Below are 17,300 nucleotides of genomic sequence, written 5' to 3'. Positions count from 1 at the left end.
ATTTCCCAGAACACTTGAGTGGTACAAAATGGATCGCCAACCTCTTTTCAGGGAAAGGAGACAGAGCACAGGGGAACTGGAAGTTTAAGTAAGACACTTTTCCTATGTTGAGCTTTTACTGTTTTGTGAGCAAAGATTGTTCCCACATGAATCATCTCTGAATAGGGATGAGGAAAAGTCACCTGGGTCCAGTTAATGTTTCTGTGAGTCTCCATATGCCCCAAACTAATTAATAAAATCATGCTTTAGAAACAAGGTTTGGTAGTTATCAATTCTTATTTAGACATCTGAGGTCAACTTTCTTCCTCCAAATGCCTTCAATTTGGGAGTTCTTTGCTTTGAAGCTTTAGGTTGATTTTAGTACATCAGTTAATTCACTACTATTAGTGAACTAGGTGAGGGAAAAATAGGTTTAAGCACCAACATTTTCAGTGGCACTCAATTCTCTTCTGTATTGAAAGTAGAAAGATAAGCATCTGCTAGAGCCACTTGGCAGGATTTAAGAGTTCTCAGTTAATCAGATACCCAGACACTGAAGCACGCTGAACGTCCATGTTTATCCAGATAGAACTGTCAATACACCAGCAATTCTTAATAGTTCCTGTTTTGTCCTGTAGTCATCTCAGCTGGAAATAGATGACTTGGGTACTACTGCCTTAACCAAGGATGAGAGTATATACTGGAACTAGGTCTCCTCCTTGCAATTCCTTTTGTGAGCAGTGAAAGGTTTGCTTTGACAATGGTGGAGCACGATGAGCTGGTGATCAAACTGCCACTGGGGAGTTGCTGACAAGAGAACTTAGCCTTTATTTGGGAAACCTAATGCTGGTCTTTCTGGCATAATATTACCCCATGGTAATATTAATTGGGTCCTGTGCAAAAGGGGAGGGTGCCCAGGAGCGCTTCACTTAGTGGTCTGTCTCCCAGAAGCAAACAGGCCAATATATCTATCTTGACTCCAACGTCCAAACTGGTAAAGTTGCATTTTGTCCTCAAAAATCTCAGTAGTAAAGCATAGCAGTTAGCATGTTCTCTGGGTACTCTGAGCATGCTCTAGCTGGTACTAAGGCCACACTTTCTACTGATGTCAAGACGCTGCTGGTATTGCAGGAGAGCAGCAGAGAATCTGAACTAAGAGAAACCAGCCTTTTGAGGCAATTTCACTTTTCAGTACCAAATATTTCTGCTGAAAGATAGTAAACACAAGGTATCACCAATCAGGACTCTGGTAACACTTCATGTATACTGAACAACATATAAACCTAAATCACAGTACCAATGCCTGAATGGGTGCTGGCAGTACCCTTCTGGCCCTTAAGCTACCCTTCAGTCTAAAACTTGAGTATTTATGGCTCTTAAAAGTACTCAGTGAAGTAGAATCTGTCTTTTCTTTCTATGAAACCAGTACTCCTTGCTTTCTACCAATTAAAATGCCTTTTTAGTAAAAAAAAGAACCTTCATCCAATACGTAGAGGCAAGAAAGAACCCTGAATTCTTAAGTTTCCACCCCACCGTCCCAGGATCTGAGGACTGCATACATCTATTCAAAAGACTGAATAGATGTTGATAGCAGATTGTTAAGATGTTCTAGTTCTCCTGAAAGATATTTATAGCTGACATCTCACTATAAGGTGTCTTTCCTAGCTGCAGTAAGCATCTTCTGTATCTATGTTTAAAGGCATTACAATTCATAAAAAAAAGTATAGTTTGAGTTTTGAAGAGTTGAGCTCAGAAATTATGACCATACCCAGAACTGAAAGTACCTCAACAGACCAAGTAAAAGTAATTTCTTCCCAAAAAGGATGTAAAGAAACACTAATCACTAAGGCCCCCTCTACACATGCAGGTAAAGGTGCAATGGGATCTAATGTACAATCCAGTCACAGCTCCTGCCATGCCACACGTGTATAGCAGGAGGTTCAGTTGTGAGACTGTGCATTGGACCCCATTGTCCCTTATTGCTGATGCTGAGGAAGCCTGATCCCAAGCCCCCCCCCACACCCTTAGTGCTGGGGGGATTGTGGCAGCTGTGATCCAAGGGTCAGAGGTTTTATGCACCCCTGAGTCCTAGGGGTTTTATGCTAAGCATGGTGCACTTCCATGACTACAGGGATGACCCTGCTACATATGCAAATTAAAGCTCACCAGTAACCAGTTATAAAGTTAGCACACATTTTGAGGTTTAACTTTACAGCTGGTTGGAGCTGTTTGTTGTATAAGTACTTTGCTTGTGTAGTTGGCCTTAAGGTAATTGTGCAGCTAACTAGTTAACTGTATGATACCAGTGTAGAGGGGGCATAAGGGCTAGATTCTCAAAGTACCGTAGCTTTATAAAGCTTGAGTATTGTAATTCCTACCTTCTAGGCATCCTGCCAGGGAGCACAATCTTCAACCCTGAATATCATGCCTAAGAAAGGGAGTCTTTAAAGTCCATTGGACAGGAAATGACCTAAGCAATCTCAAAAGAAAATGCAGAGAAAGGTGTTGGGGTTTAAAACTCAAGGCAGCTAATCTGCACAGGTAAATGCCTGACCCCTACTCTGCCCAATATGGAGCACAAGTTTTAACTCAGGTCTCCCATATTCCAGATGAATGACCCAATTACTGGAGTAGGGTGTCAGTCTCTAGGCATAGAGCACATCGAAACTCCATCCCCTGCCTGGCTAATCAGTAGCACCGACACTGCTGCAGTGCCTGCTCAGCCAATCAGCAGCACCCACTCTGCTCCACAACCAGCAGCACCCATACTGCTGCACAACTGGAAGGGGCTGTGCTTCCACTGGCTGTACTCTTGGAAGGGAACAAAGCCTGGGGAAACAGGGTGATAGTTCCAAAGAAAATACATGTTTAAGAAGAGAAACTCAACTGAAGAGTAGGAGCCTGTTCTGAACAAGAAGACTGACCACTGCACAAAAAGTAAGATTTGCAGGAAAGAAAAGATCCTGCTCAGTCTGAAACCTCAGGAGGAGCAAAATCATAAAACTGCAAGGTTTTCAAGATCTTGGCTATTTTAATTTCTCTCTCTCTAGTCCTTTTAAAGTAAGTCACTGTGATTATTATAATTCTTTGCCAAACTGATAGTACAACTATGCTGTGCCCAAAGGTATTATTAACAATTAACAAGGAATCTAGAGTATCCACAGTCTAAGCCAATCATTCTCAACCTTTTCAGATTCAAGGCAGTCCTCAGACTCAAGGTAGCAGTCAGAAAATGTCAGTTCTTATTTTTCATTCAATTTTTGACTACAGAAAAAATAATTGAGTTCTTTTCAAAGAAGAACTGCTCTAAAAGACCACAAAAGGTTATACAGTTTTTAACATTATGAATTTCTGTTTGACATTTCTGGGTTCATCTTGCAAAACATGTCTGCACACCTAACAATGTTAACACTGTGTTGCACCTTCCAACATCCTTGAAAGGATCTCAAGGCATCCTGTTTAAGAACTGTTAATCTAGGTCAGGTTGCTCAACCTCCAGCCCATGGGCCAAATCCAGCCTGCAGAGCTGTGACACTCAGCCCACAGGGATCACTACAGGTGGGAAAACTTGGCAGCGGGGAGCAGCGGAAGCTCCAAGCAGCTGGATCCACCCTTGCTTGTGCAGTGGGCAGAACAGGGTCCACCCCCCATGCATTCAGATTGAGCTGGGCTGCTCCCCTCACCTCTACTCACATGCCTAAATCAGGGCCCAAATGCCCCACCCCGCCCAAGTGCCTGCACACGTCTGGATTGGGGCCACTGTCTCTGTTCCCACTTCCATGTGCATCCAGACCAGGGCCATCCTCTCCTGCCTTCACTCTATAGATCTGGATCAGGATCTGGCTGCTTCCCCCTACCCCTTACATATCCTGATCAGGGCCATTCTGCACTGCTCCCATCTGGATTAGAGCCATTCCACCTCACCTCCTCTCCCCCCATGCACCTGGATTGGAGTCAGTCTGCCCTGCCCTTGGCAGACAAATGAGGATCAGGCTGCACAACCCCCTGCAATCAGACCTGACGCTGCCTATTTGGCCCACAGGGCAAAAAAGGGTTGGACGTCACCGGTTTTGGTGAAGCTCTAGGAAGAATGCATACAGAACTGGAACTGGGGGCACAGGTGTTACACACTGATTTCTGTCCATGAGAACTAGACAGGAGTTCCCAATACACCAAGGCAGGGCATCAGATAACATGACCTAATCCTAGGCTCACACCTCAAGACCCAGAAATAACAACGCTGAGACCCATTTGCCTTGGAAATGTGGGCACAGTGCACTGCCCACAAGTTGGCATCTGTGCAGTAGGATACCAATTCTATAATAGATAAGAGGGACCAAATATTATGCTCTTAATATTACCAATGAAGGTAAAGGTCACATATGACAATATTAAATTACAAATGATGTAAAAAGTTCTCCTTGGGTAGAACTGCTAAGGAAGAGTTTTTATGTTTAGTGGGAGAAAATGGAAGAAAATGGAAACCAAGACACTGACAGTGTATTTGACAAATGGACAGGGGAGAGAATGGAAACCAAGACACTGATAAATTCACCAAAAAGAGAACCTGCTATTTTTAAGACAGCAGAAACACTGTAACAGCAAACATACAATATTAATTTTCAAGATAAATCTTCCTAGAAGCTATAACCAATGGAGACCACTGTTCCTGTGTTTTCACTTTGTCCTAAGTTTCAGTTCTTGTTTCAGGATTCATACGTAAGAAAGTTCTCATTGTAGGATTTCTGAGTTAGGGATGAGAAAAACAAGCAGCCTTCTTTTAATTAAAAGCCACCACTTCAAGTCTTAGCTACAGTTAAGAAACTTTATGCAGTTTCTTTATAAGTCCCCTCTCTGAAAAATTAAATTAAACTAATAAGGGAAAATGTTTTTACATCCACAGATAAAGGAATACCAAGTGTGTCTGCAGAACATTCAGTATATGGTTTATAAACTGAATAAGAACTTATTTCAAGCTTACCTTAAAAGTTCTGTATGTTGTAAAGTTTGCAAATGTTAAAATGCTTTGCAGCTGATTTTAAACAGTTAATATACATGCATATAAAGATATTCATTAAGGATTTTTAATTTACCTCTTCTCCAATCATTAAAACGTGCAAAAAGCACTGTCAGACAGACAGAGTTGCAATCTGGCACTATACACTGCTTTCAATCTTTCCCACTATTACAGCAATTTGAGATTTAACACATAACACCTATGGCATAGTAAACTACAAAAATCAGTGGCTGAAAAGTTTGTTTTCTTTCTAAATCCGATACTTTCAGCTTAGAAAAAGCAAAGATTTCCTAAGATTACAAATATATTAATGAAACTTTTTGAACAAACATGTTTTTAAGGGAAGAGTGTTTAAAAATGGAAAGGTTTGTTTAAAAACACTCAGTGATTTAAATTTTATATTAAAGGCAGATGAAACTTACATTGTAGTAAGATCTGAGCACTGGACTTATATGGAATTTAACTAAGTAGAGTCAAATAACAGAAACCAAAGTTATCATACCTTGGCAAAAAAGACTGTGAGGTGTGTTTCACTGCCAAGTATCCAAATAGGGAACTTTGGAGATTTCAAGTAGGAGCCAACCTTAGAGAAAAAAATGTAAAAGCACAACAAAAACTGTTATATATTTAGTGAAACTGCCAGCCACCCTCCCTAAAAGTAATATGAAGTAATTTTGTTCTTTGACCCTCAGTAGAACTGCTGCTGGTATTCTGGGTTAAAAGCACCACTGCTTTTACCCTTAGTAAGGTAGAAGTCCACTTGGTTGATCAATTTGACTAGGTATACAATACAAAGAATCCATATTTAAACAATCAAAATAAAAAGAGGAAAGAAATAAAAAACCAGACCCATCAAATATAGCTCTTGGTCTTTTTTCAAAACAAAATGAATGTCATCATCACCTCACTTGGGAAAGGAAAGCCTCTTCAATACTCCAGAGCCTACGGCATTATACCAAATGCAGTACATGAAGTGTATTTATGTCTACCTCAGTCGACTGCTGCATATTGGTTTAAATGAAGGGACATGCATAATTGATACATTGAGGTTCTGACATTTTTAGGTATTTGCAAGGATTATAAAATACGCTGACAGCATTAGGCAAGTCAAAAGGAATCAAGGAAGACAAAAACAAGTGAACAACCCCTTTTAGAAATGCTACCATAAACAGTAGTGTGCATGCATAAAGATAACTAAAGAATATCAATGTCAAGGTTCCAAAGCATTACAAATGCAATAGCAAAAATTTACAAATGTCTCTTAAATGAAGCTTCCAGGACTGAGGAAACTAAGGTTCTGTACCACAAGAATCTGTAATTTTTTTGTTTTCGATTTTTAAACATGCCAGGACACCTACACACAACACTCGAAAAGCATTGTAACTGGAACAAAGAGATACTAAAAAGCACCAAAAATACCATGTCAGTATCTGTGGCATTTTGCTTTTGTTTCTAATATAGGAAACAGTGGCAGCAACCTCAGAATTGCAAAAAGAACGTTGTAAAACACAACATCTGTCTCCTTGGGATTTAATCTTAACTAAACAAAAAAAAGTGAAGATTAATGAAAAATTAAATTGTTAATATACCACCATTTGTCAATTTCCCCTGCAGTGTTTTCTTTCTTTCTTAAAGCACTGAGGGTGACCAAAAAAGGTGATATTAGTTACTCAAACTAGTTTTACTAGTTCATTCAAAACTTTGTGAAACAGATAGTATTTCTGAGAGAAGCCAGACTTTTACATGCAACTCATTATTTTGGTCAAGGAGAAACTGCCACCAGCTAACAACCATAGTCACTCTTCAGTGAATGAATACCATCACTGTATAACAATTCCTTTCAAAGTTTACTTATAAAGATTTATTTAACATCATTAGAGATCCATTGTTGCATAACTTTATCCTGTTTCAGTTTGAAGCCAGAAGTATTACTGCTAAATAATATATTCCTCAAGATTATACTCCTCAACACTTGAAGATATTTTCAGAAGAGCACAATGCTGCAGAAGTAGAAAACATTTTAAAATTACACAAAAAAGGCAGCTTACCTTACAATATCTCAGAGATTCCATTACGGTTAAAAAGCCTACAGTTGCCTGTTTATGTATGCCAAGAAGTTCTGTTTAAAAACAAATCCCAAACATTTTAATACACAAAAAATACAAAAGCCTGGTTAAAGCCATTTTCACTTTCTTCTAAAAATTCCTTCAAAATAACATGATATCAAATAATACTCAAGCATACAAAACCATGCTAATTTTTTAAAAAGAGTAGAAAAAAGGTTTAGGTAAGGTCAATTAGCTACAGGCTTCAATACTTTTTTATAAAATGAATAGAACTGACTTAGTTTTAACAGAAGCCTGCTGGTTACAGCTTTGTTTCAGAAAGTTGTTAGATTGAATGATGTAAAAATTTGAAGCTTCTCCAATGCCAGGGACAGCAGACACAAGCAACCAAATATCACGATTATTTCACTGATTAAGGTCTATTTATTGACTAAGTTGTTTTCTTAAGTATCCATAGTAACAATGAAAACTGTTTTGAATATATGATACATAACCCAGACAGAATTAAGACAGGGACTTCAGTAGGTTTAGACACTAAATTGAACTCTCATGATCACATTGCTACATAAGGGCTCTATAAAGAGCAATACAGGAATCCAGAGATTTCAGAATTCTTAAGAGAATACTGAACAAGCCAGATACAAGTGATATTTAAAGCAGCCAAGGTATAATACGGAATATCTGGCTTCTCTATTAGCTAGGTACTAAGGCGAATGGCACTTCAGGCAGACATTTTCTCCCTTCCAGGTACATAGCAGCGCAGAGAAACTGCTTTTATATAATGAAAGTTCAAATAACCACTGAGAAAAAGATCTGACAAGGGTGACAGAACTGCCTACTTTCTTGTGACATGTAAAAAGAAGAGTTATCTCTGGATAAATTCCACTCCCCCTGCACAGCACGGCAGATTATGGGGGTGGCTCTGCCTTCTTGCCAGAGAAGTCAGTAAGCTTTTTTCCCCAGACCTAACTTGTCTAAGTTCTCTCCTAACTATACAGCTGGTCCAACAAAAGATATCACTAAAAAAAACCTTGCTTTTCATATAATTCATGGAACACTAAAATATTGCAACTTTACTAACAAAACTTTTGCAAGTACTGTCTGGGTATCAGACAAAAGCTGCTCTAAAGAAGAAAAAAATCATAGACTGCAAAAAAGTGCCAATTTTCTGGGTCTGTTCTTGCTTCTGCAGAACTTCAAATAATTTTTCCAACTATTTGGTTGGTCTAATAAAAGACATCACTTTTACCCAAAGAAGCTTAAGTTGAAGCAGTTCACCTAACATTAGAATGCTGTCACCTAGTGTCAATAAGAGATAATGCAGAAGTTCTCACAGAATTGTACTTAACATGGTACAGCGTTGTATACTATATTGGGGCTTCTTTCAGGTGAAACTGCCACTTTCCAGACTGATGCACATGACCCAATAAAAATGAAACCAGTAAGATCTGGTACAGTCCACCAAAATGCTTCATGAAGAAAATAAAGGTGAGTTTCAAAAACAGGACTCAAAATAAATTGGGTACCACAAATAGAAAAACATGTTCTAGACATGGAGAGCTGTAGGAATAAGAGAGAATACCAAGACCAGGTAAAGGAAAAAGTATATGTGGTCAGAGTGAAACACATTCAGAGATAACTTCCTGAATAAATTATATCGACTAGGAATTTGTAGGAAAAGAGTTACCTAGTATCTTGTACTTCTGTAATTTCATGAGTTGGAGTATTCTATACTACCTGCAAAAGTTTTGAATCCCTACATATTATAATCTAATACCTTTTTAGTAACTAAGCAAAAATACAAGGTTGCTTAAAATATTAATTTCTAATGTTATGATACACCAGGGAAAACCTATCCTAACTGAAATTAAAAGGCAACACATGGACAAGTCATAACTTTATCAGGAATTAGTATCATAAATATATTTTTTCAATTTTATAAATACTGAAGTTTCAAATACACCTTTACCAATAAGTGGGTCTGAATAAAATTGCTTTAGGGTTTGAAATACTTCAAGGAATTGAAAAGATGATGATAAAATAGCAAGAGACAGGGAGGCAACCAAAGGAGACCAAAAAAGGAGTAAGTCAACAAAAACAGCCAGAAAGAGTGGAAAAGAAAAAGCAGTGGTGTTGGCAATACAGCAACTGCAGTTTCATTACCGAAAACAGGGGAACTTTAGAATCTGATGTAACTGATCAAAATATGCCCTCTGTACAATTGTAAGAAATACCCCACCCCACCCAATTTGGATAGTCTGGGGCCAGAACTCCATTTACTATCCCCCACATACATAACTGAAATGATTTTTTAAAGTTACACTAAGTTCTGCATCAATATTAGCTGCCTAATCCTCACAAAACTCTTTGAGGTTTATGTTTACATATTATTTCAATTCGATGAACACACTGAACTAAAGGACAGTATAGTAGCTTCTCATCTACAGAACTAGATAACACGTGTACCAATACAAGTTTCTAGCATACAACTGCTATACCACATACAATTAGGTTAAAATATGAACTAGAATTTACTTACTCATTCCTGAGCACTCTCTATCTCCATCCCACACATTAGACACAGCATGTCCCGTCAGCAAGAGATTAATTAAGCTTTGGCTATGCAATGGAAATAAAGACCCTATGAAAACTTAACATGCAATATAATTCTGACAATTTACTTACTCTTTAACAAAATAAAATTACTCATATCTTAGTAAGTATTTACTATACTATTTTTTCACTGCTTATTTTTGTTATTGCTGAGATAATCTACACTTATCTACCAGCACATTTAAATGCAGTACTGCTAACTTCTCTCATAAAAGTTTGTATGCTTTTGTTGTTCAGTATTAAGAAGATATTTTCGTAAAACCAAAAGGCTGCACAGTGGAGTTACCGAGAACTCAGACAAAAATTATACTGCAATTAAGTTGCTTTTATTAACTGTAGAATGGCAACTGAATTCTCTTCATCCTTTGCAAACTAGCCAACTTTATAAAAGAATAACAACTTAGAGAAACATTGGAAAGTATTAGTCTATTACTGTACAGCAAAGAACATTATTAATGAATTATTCTGATAAAAATGTAAGTGGTAGCAGGCATGAAATCATTATTGCCAACTTACCTTCCATGGCCATAAACAGGATCTATTAATGGCTCTGTTGAGTCTTCAATTTCGTTTTTTATGTTTTCAATACCCTAGAGATAAAGTAGAAACTACTCACTGGAATAGTTATAAAATGGTTTTTTTTTCCATTAAAGAAAGAATACACATTTAAGACTAGGAGATATAATATAAAGTAACAATCAGACAAGTCATAACAGAGACTTCCTATACAGTCTGGCTGCATGTAATGCTTTTACCATACAAAGACCTGAAGCTGTGACTTGAACTATGTCCTTCATCCTTGGGATAGTAAACGTTACAAACCTGCGAGGCAACGCATGTCAATAATGTATAATCCTGCCACAAAAAAAATTAGCATGTACTGGTCCTAAAATGAAGAGCAGTTTTCAAACCTTCCTCTGGTAGAAGGATGCAAAATAGTAAGATGGAAGGGTCTGTTGAGTAAGGAAGGAAAGGGAATGGCAACCAACGGATCTCATTTTGATTATATAAGAGCACACCAGCAAATGAAAAACAAACTAGAAAACATATAAACAGGTCTGCTTTTACTTTATTCCAATTACTTTATAAAAGTTTTACTTTTGTTTGTTTAGCACTGCAGAACACGCATCTGTGGGTCAGCAAAAAAGGATGCTATTTCTGTCTGTGCAGCATCACAGTGTTAAGTGCACAAGGCCCGTTCTTGCCTCAGCAACATCCATGCAATCCCAAAGACACCAGATGGAGCAGAAGACAGAAATAATGGACACAAAGGGTCTATTTACACCAGTGGTTCTCAGCCTCCATCATGTAAAAGGAATCTCTCAAAAAATGCTAACTTAGGTTTCACTTTTTTTTTTTTGATTAAAGAAAAATAATAGAGCAATTTTCTGTTCAAAGAACTCAAGCCACAGCAGGTCAGGATGTTTTTAACACTATGAATTCCTATTTGGAAGATTTATCTTGTGAATCAAGTTTGCACACTTAACAGTGCCAACAGTGTACAGCACCCTGAAGCATATCTGAAAGGACCTCAAGGCACTACAATCACTCTGATTAGGAATCACTGATCTACACATCTATAGTTTCTGTGGAGGGAACCTCCCACCCTGCACATGTTCCTTTTACACATGCTGAATCTGAAAATGTTCTAGGGGTACACTTCTGGGTTTAGTTTCTGTAAGTGAAAGCACCTGGAGGACATGTTTAAAAATATCCATCCCTGAGAGCACTAGGGACATAATGTAGACCTACCTAAGAGGGATCACATGCTGAGAACTAATGAAGAACAACCTACACACTTATGCTGCTGGGATACTGAAAGCCCCATGGGCCATTTCACAGGGATGGTAACAGACAACTACAATTCTAATAAAATAAGCAATTAGCAGGTGCTCTGCAAGAAGATCTTCTGAGCAATTTTCTTTTTTCCATGGATTTCACTTACCGAGTAAAAAAAAAAACCAAACAAACCCCCCCACCCCCAAAAAATGAAACCCAAGTTTCTGATTTCTAGACTGAATATGATCTTAATCAGACAGAGTTGGAAGACACCAAACACAAATAAGTTGTTTTAAATACAAGAATACTGTCCACCCCTTTTCTACACCACTACAAAATACCAGACAGCATTCAGAACATAAAATTAATTTTAAATTTATATTTACAAGTTTTTGGGCTGGATGCCCCCTCACAGCATTAATAATTTGGCCATTCTAATCATAAATTTAGAACTAAGTCTGAGTTTGCTGCTCACCTCCAAGCAAAGAAAAAGTGAACAATCAAATATTTTCTTTTTTAAAAACAAACCTTGGTCAATATCACAGAATACAGAAACAGCAATACTCCAAATCTGTTTGTCCACATTGAATACTGATCCCAAACTGCGTCCTTGAGTTCTGGAAAGCTTCTGAACGCTTGCTTGCTAAAAACAGAAAATGGGAGAATTAATTTAGATGAAGCATTAGAATAGTGTCAACAGAAACAAAAACAATGTTCGGACTAAATATGAAATTATGTAAATAAAGGACAGTAAAGTTGCCATTACTGTAAAGATGAAAATGTAGTAATTTCTGCAGTTAACATACACATCACAAACCATTTGTATTTACTAGAGAGAGCAGATGATTTTAGCGAAGTTTGTAACAATTCACACAATATTTTTCTATCGATATGCAAGTATAACTTTGGATTGTGTATTCTATCTTTTGCAGATGGCATAAAATTGTGAATTAGTACTAAATGAAGAGATTAATAGTTATTAACCATCTTTTAAATTGCAATGAACTGAGTAGGTCTATCTGCAGAGTGGTATTTGTTATTACATGTTAAACTGAGTGTTAGTCAAGCTAAATGAGGGGGACAGGTTTTACTTTTAGAAAAATGTTCATCGACCTATGAAATTACTTTCCTCAATAAATGATAAAGATGGCCCCATCAGAAGCCACTTTATTCAATGGCAGACTAGTCTTTGAAATGCAGCCTCAGAAAAATCATTACTGAAGCCTTTAAAAAGGCGGCTATTAAAATCACATTGAGAATATGATCATCATAGTTGTTGGTTGCACAAGCCTTAAGAGAAAGCAATATGTGCAACAGAATTTATAAGTAAAAAACAGGCAGAAAACTGGTGTGAACAATAAGGTAACTGCCCTCGATGATGATAGGTATACTCAAACAGGCAGCTAGACCTTAAGTGAAAAACAGGGGTGAGGAGGGAGAGAGGAAGAGCTCTCTTTGAATGCAGCACAGTGAGCTGCTTGCTTTGTTTGGGGACAGCATGCAGTCAGGGCCAGATTGCTGTTCTGGAATATGTAAGCACTGATCTTATTTTCTGTAACTGGAGCTTTGAGTACCTTACTCGTTTAGTGTACAGCAAGTATAAAACTAGGCATATTAAGCAAGCCATTTCTTTATGTTCCACATATTTTTTTTTTAACACAATCTTTTTCTGAAGAACTTTGTATAGTTATAGTACAAATTTATTTTTGCATGAGGAAAAGGTTACCGAGGTTATTAAGGACAAAACATACCTTGTAATCTCAGAAAAGAAGCACAGGAGACAAAAATTTCTGAAACCTACCCTGCCCCTCTGCTCGGTTCAAAAGGCATAGAAAAGGTATGTATTCCCAGTGAAGTGGGCTGCATGAAGCTGAGGAGGATAAATATCAAAGAACATAGTGCAAGACCAGGGAAGGGACAAAAGCTCGTAGCAGAGTTAGGCAACAGAAGAAGTCAGAGCTTCTCACAATTCCTTCCTCCATCATGTAAATGGCTTAAAAAAAATTATGGACCAAGACCATTTTCTTACTTATCCCTGTAGTGAGGGTGATAAGCTAAAGGTCAGTTGAGTTTTAATTAGAAATTTGCACTTTAGCAAAAATATTCTTGAACTTCTACCAGTGTTCTTAGTTTGCTCCTTATACTCTCGTACAAAAATAAAATATAAGCTATGCGTTTTGAAAACAAAATGATTATTCTCCAAGACAAATCTAATGGCATGTAATCTTATGAAGGATTTATACAAAAACAACAAAGAATAGTGCTAAAGCTAAAAAAGAGAGTATCAAGGATATCTGTTAAGGTGAAATTTCTCAAAATACTTCTGCCCTATGTTACAGACAGATAGCCTGTGCTACAAACTGCTTCTGGAATTTCAAATCAAACAAGCATTTCAGCCAGAATAATTTTTAAAGAATTTATCAAATCAAGTTTAGAAGTTTAGTTTCTTTTACTTAAAGCCTTGTAACTACCTTGTCTAAAATATTTGAATCTTACATTTTGCCCTTGACTACACTAAGTTCTTTTACAGGTAGATTTCACAGACATTAGGGCTGGAAGGGACCACACAAGATCATCCCCTCCAGCCCTAATGTCTATTAAATCTACCTGTGAAAGAACTTAATGTAGTCAAGAGCAAAATGCAAGAGTCATATATTTTAGACAAGGAATCTGTAATGTTTTGGTCCTAGTTGAAAAAAAAAAAGGGGGGCGGGGGGAGGAAGAGAAACAAAGTACTGTTTCCCTTTCAAAGGTAAAAAATACAGTGCACAGATGAAGATTGTTCAAACAGTATTAAATTCAGTTTGACCTCATTTGTATGTCATATAAAAAAAACCCTTGCCATTCAACATGGAGATTTTGAATATTAGTGTGACAATTAGTGTATTTTAAATGTTCCAACATGTTACTTACTGAATTAATGCATGAAATCGCTCAAAGCCAAGCTCTTCGACAGCCAAGGCAGCTATACACAAGAGACACTTTTCAGCACTACACATGGCAAAAATGACACAAGATACACACAGCAAGCTAGTATACTTTCAAGTTTCAATTATTTTTAAATTTTATTTCCCCTCTTTTTGAAATCTAAATTTTGGTTTCAATTTTGTAAGTGACTGGTACAATCTACTTCAAGGCAACAATAAGGGTCTTCAGCTTACAAATCAAGGAATATACCAATATTTGGATTAAATGACAGTATCTTTTTAAGAGCACAGAGCCACTGGAGTTTGCAGCCTTTAAAATATTTGGAAAAAAAAGTAAATTGTTAAATTTGTGTAAGTTGATTGTTACAAACTCCATGAGCATAAGCATACCAGAAACAATTCTGCAAGTCAACTAGAAGTACTATTTCTAGAGAAAAGCAAGCATGATTATTTGAATCATTTTAGAGAGCTGTGGCAATGTAAGAAAGCTGTATTTTTCTTTCTTTTTCCCCTTTTTCATTGCAAAAACTCTTAAATAGAATAGTTCCAGACATCCTCGTCTCTTCCTTAAACAAACTTTTCATAACTCTTAAATTAAGTCTGCTTAGCCACCCGTTATATCTAGAGCTAGAAAAAAATACAGCACATAGTGTCTTCCCAGGTTCAATGCAGACTTTATATTTTTGTTCCCTCGCACGTGTTTTTGGAAGGGAGTGATAAAATGGACTTCTAACTAAAAAAAATACAAGTGCCAAGTACTTAAGTATTTGACACCGTAGGTATTTTACATGCTTATAAGATAGACTCAAAAAAGGATACACTTTAGTAGCTTTTTCTCCACTAATACTCTAAAATACTTTATGTCATTCTTCCTATATAATAGATTAACCAGATGCCATCATTTAAGGTTAAGGCATATACTTCTCAGAGATACTTTTTCCATCTACTTAAATAGATGGTCAAGGCCTATGTCAGTCACATGTATATGTCATAAATAATACAGTATAGAGTATGATTCAGTATGGAGAGCTGAATTTCAAAATTTTCCTCAAAATTTCAGTAGAATAGTTAATTGTACACTAGGGTTGTATTGTGAAAGGTCAGCTTAGTTTGCCTACTTCCAAAGCACTCTGTTGCTCCCTAAAATGGAGTGACTCTTGCAATTTACGAAAGATTAAGAAATATGGAAGATTTAGAGAGAGGAAGTTTCTGCTCAGCACTGCCACTTATGTATTTAAGGCGGTGTTTAAGAAGTAAATTTAGCTATTACAATTCCTTACTTATGACAAGTCTTAATATGCACGTATGCATGTACCTTGTACGTATGTTGCCCTTCCATCCATCTATACAAACAGACATATGTAGCCACACAATTTGGAAAAAATAGGAAACTACAGCAGAAGATACTACAAGTATGGCCAAGACTTTTGCTGTTGGAACCTGAAAATCATTCCTGGACTCACCAAGGAGCCTCAATTTATGGAGCTTTGTTAAATACAGCCCTACGGAATTTTCAGATAAAGAAATTCAGAACTACTTGATGTAAGATGTCATAAATCTTTTGCTCTACCCAATGGACGAGCTAAAAGAAATGTTACTCTTGGTGTTTTAAGTTAAGCTGTTTTATTGAGCTGATTCAAGTAGCTTAAGAGAGAATATTATTTCGAAAATGGGAAAACACCATCTAATCGTCCTCGATGAATGGCTGAAAAGCTTATACTCACTTGGGAAAGAAACCATGCTTGGAAAACACCTGTGCAAAGTATTTTAAAAGAAGAACAAACAGGAGACCTAAATGGGAACTAATGTAACTTAAAAGAAGTGGTTAGAACCGCTACATTAGCTTAAAAGAATATTTAGATATCCATGAATAAAAAGGAAAATGTTACAGGGAATAAATATATAAAGCAACCTTTGAACCTGAGAGCTTTTACTATTACAATAAAGTGCATGGCCAACAAGTCATGGGTGTACATCACAAAAACAGATGAAACAAATGTAATTACATTCAGTGTGTGTGTGCGTGCACGCAAGCACAAATTCTTCTGATATTCATGGGGTGCTACAGTAGCCAATTTCACTTTGTTACTACTGAACAGAGTGAAAGAGCAGAACAGGGAACAGTTACACAACAGACTGGGGAAAGGGGGAAAAAAAAGAGATAGCCCTAAAAAAAGCCCTAAAAAACAAAAAGGGGAGAGAATATTTCCTGAAGACAAAAAACAGAAGAGAATGGATGAAACAAGAGCTGTATAAAAACGAGTGGGCAGAGAAAATCTACATTAAATATTTTCTATACTGCCATATCAAGAGTTATATTTGAAAGTTTTAATAGTATGCTACTGAAATGTATACAACACTTATATTTCACTTTTTAGTAGGGCTGACTAACAATTAAAAAAATTCATCATAATCAATTGTGAGATTAAAAGTTGCAATTAATCGCAATTTGAATCGCACGGTTAAACAATAATCATAACCACCCTCCCCAACAGTTCTGTGTGCCTTGCAACTCTTCCCTGCCACCACCAACAGTGCACAGCCCTGGCCCCAGTCCATCCCACCCACCTGCTGCAGACTCACTTGCCCATGATCAGCAGTGGCAGCAGCCATGCAGAAGCTGCTGCTCAGCCCAGATGAAAAGCAGCCCCTTCCCTTCACTGCTGTCGGGCCCTTCTTGCAGCAGCCACCTGGAGCCCATGCCTGGGTTGCCCTGTGGCTCCTCTGCACTGCCACCACAACCCTGCTGGGTGGCCTGGAGGTGGCAGTAACAGCAGCAGAGAAGAGTCGCAGCACAGCCTGGGCGCAGGCTCTGGACAGCTGCAGCAAGAAGGGCCCAGCAGCGGTGAGGGGCCACTTTCTCCTGTGCCGAACAGCAGCTTCTACCCGGCTGCTGCCACTGCTCAGCATGGGCAGGTG

General features: G+C 37.6%; 1 protein-coding gene across 3 annotated transcripts in view; it reads right to left on the bottom strand.

Annotated features, from left to right (window-relative positions):
- The window catches only part of FAM188A (family with sequence similarity 188 member A), a 58,539-nt gene that overhangs the window by 28,263 nt on the left and 12,976 nt on the right, over positions 1–17,300 (bottom strand). For 2 of the 3 annotated variants that reach the window (XM_019532579.1, XM_019532583.1), the window contains 6 exons: positions 14,368–14,419; positions 11,983–12,097; positions 10,192–10,265; positions 9,602–9,681; positions 7,045–7,115; positions 5,499–5,579 (listed from right to left, as the gene is read on the bottom strand). In XM_019532579.1, coding sequence (XP_019388124.1) covers positions 5,499–5,579; positions 7,045–7,115; positions 9,602–9,681; positions 10,192–10,265; positions 11,983–12,097; positions 14,368–14,419 — 473 coding nt within the window. The remainder of the gene's footprint in view (positions 1–5,498; positions 5,580–7,044; positions 7,116–9,601; positions 9,682–10,191; positions 10,266–11,982; positions 12,098–14,367; positions 14,420–17,300) is intronic. The other variant, XM_019532591.1, reaches the window with a different exon arrangement.

Source organism: Crocodylus porosus, unplaced genomic scaffold (assembly GCF_001723895.1).
Source record: "Crocodylus porosus isolate Cpor-Errol unplaced genomic scaffold, CroPor_comp1, whole genome shotgun sequence".
NCBI classification, from domain to species: domain Eukaryota; kingdom Metazoa; phylum Chordata; order Crocodylia; family Crocodylidae; genus Crocodylus; species Crocodylus porosus.
The sequence above is the reverse complement of the archived record's forward strand: the minus strand, read 5'-3'. Positions and strand labels throughout refer to the sequence as shown.